General features: G+C 38.4%; 1 protein-coding gene and 1 pseudogene across 1 annotated transcript; both read left to right on the top strand.

Moving 5' to 3' along the window:
* The first annotated feature begins 276 nt into the window (after positions 1-276).
* Positions 277-1,548, top strand: LOC147481047 (ran-binding protein 1 homolog b-like). The gene is made up of 4 exons (XM_086578817.1): positions 277-441; positions 549-697; positions 778-903; positions 1,205-1,548. Coding segments are annotated over exons 1-4 (621 nt in total). The 5' UTR covers positions 277-439.
* An 83-nt stretch (positions 1,549-1,631) lies between these two features.
* LOC147481046 (PR5-like receptor kinase pseudogene) lies at positions 1,632-3,515 on the top strand (annotated as a pseudogene).
* The last annotated feature ends 241 nt before the right edge of the window (positions 3,516-3,756 follow it).

Genomic DNA, 3,756 nt, shown 5'->3' with positions numbered 1-3,756 from the left:
GGGGTGTTGACAAGATCAAACTGCACTCTACCGTCTTCTTGTCCACGAGTGGAATGGTTAATTGACTGTAATGAGCTAAATTCAGGAGAAGGAAAAATAGCGGGGTCTTTGTCTTGGACTGCCTCAATAAAGCCAGAAGTACTGAAAAATGGTGTCTTCACAGGGGTATCAATGAGAGAATAGTAGAGTCTACCATCGACATGACTACCAGTACATAAGTCATTTGGCAGTACGGAGCTGATTTCAGTAAAAGGAAGACCACCGGTGGACAACCTACTTCTGTCAGTCAACCCAAGGATGTCTCTGTTTTGAACCCAAGCATCTGCCTGATCTCCACCTAGGGAGAACGAAATATGATGCTTCCATACAACTGGAAAGACAAGGGAAGCTTTTTGAACATACAGTTACTGATGAAGAAGATGAAGATGTGCTTCTCCAAATGTAAGCTAAGCTATGATCACCTTGTTTTAATTCCCTGGCTTTAGAATTTAGATGATTTTCAGTACATTCTTTCTTATGTGCTTGTCTTTTTGGTCATTGACTTATAGGAGCTCAAAGCTTTATGAATTTGAAAGAGAAGGGGATCAATGGAAGGAACTATGTTCTGGTACCGTAAAGCTATTGAAGCACAGAATAACTGGTAAAGTTCGATTGGTTATGAGATCAAAGTCGCTCAAGATCTATGTGAATCATCGAAGTAAGATCTGCTTATCTGTGTAATGTATGTTGTTTCATCATTTATTTGAGTTTGTTTTTATATATTCTACCTTGTTTCAGTTTCTTCTGGAATGTTAGTGGATGTACACGCATCAAACTATACATCCTGTGTCTGGGCTGCAACTGATTTTTCTAAGGGAGACTCAAAGGAGAAGCTCTTTCGTATCCAGTTCGGATCTGTGGAAAGTGAGTATTGTTTTTTGTTGTTGTTCATCTCCGTATTCTATAGATTTCTAATCATCAGATCATTTTCATTTTCATGATGTTCAATTCTAATATGAGATTGAGATGGCTTAAAGGATGGTTTTAAGTAATTATTTCTAGAAGAAACCTCTAAATATTCCTACTCAGGTATAAGTCTCTGTGCCTATCTAGGCCCGTCTTTAATTGCTTGTTCACGCAATTGGAGGATTCCTTGAGTTCATAACGTTTGTACTTTTAATAGTATCTTCTTATCATATTGACATACACAAGCATTTTCTTTCAGATTACGTCACCTTTATGCAATTATTCAGAGAGACAGTAGAGAGTGAGGAGAGAGAGGAAAATTATGCTGCCATACAGCTGGAAAGGCAATTGAAGCTTGGGGATACTAAAACTGAGAATGTTGGTAAGGGGGTACCTATTACAGAGATTGAGAAACAATCGGTGACTGAGGATGGTAAAAGTAAGACTGCTCATGAAGAGTTGCCTGTAGAAGTTGTCATTGCGATGGAGAAGGAAGTGGAAGAGAAAGTGACTGAAGTTGTCAAAGTTGTGGATGTTTTTAAAGGAGCCAGTGGAAGCTCAAACTCAATTGAGATGTTACTGAAAATTTCAGTGGTCAAATAGGTTCTGGTGCGTATGGAGATGTATTTAAAGGAACATTACCTAATGGTGTGAAAGTAGCCGTCAAGAAACTAAAGGGCATTGCGATGGATGTCATGGAGTTCACATTCATGGCTGAAGTGAGAACAATGAGTAGTACTTTGCATCGACACTTAGTTGTGCTCTACGGGTATTGTTTTGAGGCCAATATGAAAGCACTCATCTATGAGTACTTGGACAATGGATCTTTCGATAAGATTTTATATGAGAACTACCTTAATCTACAGTGGGAGAATTTGTATGACATTGCAATCGGAACAGCAAAAGGACTTTCTTACTTGCACGAGGGTTGTGTTAATGAAATAATTCACTATGACGTAAAGCCTAGTAATGTGCTTCTCGACTCAAAACTTTGTCCTAAAGTTTCTGATTTTGGAATGGCTAAGGTTTCTCAAAGAGATTTAAGCAAGATATCTGTGGTTGAGTTTAGAGGGACCCGTAGCTATGCTGCCCCAGAAATGTGGATGCAAATGCCAGTAACTTCCAAAAGTGATGTTTACAGCTTTGGCATGATGTTATTTGAAGTTTTGGGGAGGAGGAGTAATCTTGATGGCGAAACTTGGTTTCCTGGACTAGTTTGGGAAAAATTCAAGATTGGGAAACTCAATGAAATATTGGATGATTGTGGCATCAAGGAGAAGGATAAATCAAAAGCAAAGACACTAGCTACAGTTGCGTTATGGTGTACTCAGTACAGGCCCAATGACAGACCACTGATGAGCGTTGTGGTGCAGGTACTTCTTGGGAATATACAACTTCCATCGCCTCCCGACCCGTTCTATCCATATTGCAACTCCTCAAGCGCAAGCACTTGGGGAGGTGGTTCTACGAATATTAATGGACCTACCGCATCATCGGTTTTTCCGACTATGTCAACTTAAATTTAGGCTATCAGATTGTTTCTAAAGTCGATGGTTTGATGCCATGCGGTGCTTATAGTATATAATATTCTTTTGGTAGCAGGAGCACCTTCTGCTGCTGCCTTAAGGATGAGCTGAGCATTTGTCATGTGTTAGTTGGATTGTGTTTTGTATAGGCTACACGAAAGAAGAATCAATTAAGGACCAAAAGTGCTGTTCGGTATATCACTTGTTTAGGTTTGCCATTGTCTGTACTGGGGTTCTGCGTGTATATCTCTGTTCACTTTTATACTTATTTTTGCTTCTTTATGGTGTATTTGATTGTTTTCCTTTATTTTTGTTTTGTTCTTTTGTTTTTATCTCTTCTTTTCTTGTACTTTCAATAATCTTCATCTTCTTGAAAAAAAAAATACTGACTTTACAGTAATCCAGTTCCGATCCACATCTTTCTGAGTAATTCTATCTTGTGGTTTTTGAACATTCAATGTGCACGACCTCAAGGTTGTAGTGGCAGAATTACGGGTGGTAGAGACAACAGACAAACAGTACATGTTTATCACATCAAAATGTATTGTCTCTGATGGTTTTATCCTCACCTACCCAAAATTGCCAAGAACTTTGTAAGCCAATGTCAAGCTAAATGCTGTGCAGTATCGAGTATTACAAAGCTAATAACAAGTATCTACTAATGACTCCTCTCTTTTCGAAGACGAAATTTAAATAATATCATTTCATGAAAATCACTACATCCCGTAATGTGTACAAGAATGTTAAGAGGGAAGTGGCATTTCCGACATGCTTATCTGTGAACAATGCCTTGTGTCACTTTTCTCCGCTTGCTAGCGATGATTCTGTTTTGGTAGCTTGGGATATTTTGAAGATACAAGTGTTTAATACCCAGTGATTTGAATTATTATTTCGTTTTAATGCTGATCGATTTGAGTTGTTGGCAGTGATATGGGATGTCACATTGCTGTAGTAGTTCACACATATGTACTTTTGGATGGACTGGTAATGCGAAAGCAAGCTGATGTTATTGTGGCTGCCAACAATGCTGCAGAAGTTGCATAGATATTAGTTAGGCCAGGGAAAATGGTAATGGTACTCATTAATAGAAAAACATTATGTATTTGAATCAAGCTGTAGGTGGTATCTGATATAACAATTACACGAATGTTTTTTTTTTTTTTTTCTATTTGTCCGTTTTCTGTGTTTTCGTTGATTGGCTAGTGTCTTGCAGTTAAAATATCTCCTTCCCTTGAAAGAACAACAGTGGGAAACAGAGGCACCTATGGAGGAACTTAGTGAGGTG

The sequence above is a fragment of the Coptis chinensis genome, chromosome 8, assembly GCF_015680905.1.
Source record: "Coptis chinensis isolate HL-2020 chromosome 8, ASM1568090v1, whole genome shotgun sequence".
Taxonomy (NCBI): domain Eukaryota; kingdom Viridiplantae; phylum Streptophyta; class Magnoliopsida; order Ranunculales; family Ranunculaceae; genus Coptis; species Coptis chinensis.
The sequence above is the reverse complement of the archived record's forward strand: the minus strand, read 5'-3'. Positions and strand labels throughout refer to the sequence as shown.

Coding starts and splice junctions, on each gene's coding strand:
- LOC147481047 (XM_086578817.1), top strand. Junction 698..777: donor GATCTATGTGAATCATCGAA/GTAAGATCTGCT, acceptor ACCTTGTTTCAG/TTTCTTCTGGAATGTTAGTG. Junction 904..1,204: donor CCAGTTCGGATCTGTGGAAA/GTGAGTATTGTT, acceptor ATTTTCTTTCAG/ATTACGTCACCTTTATGCAA.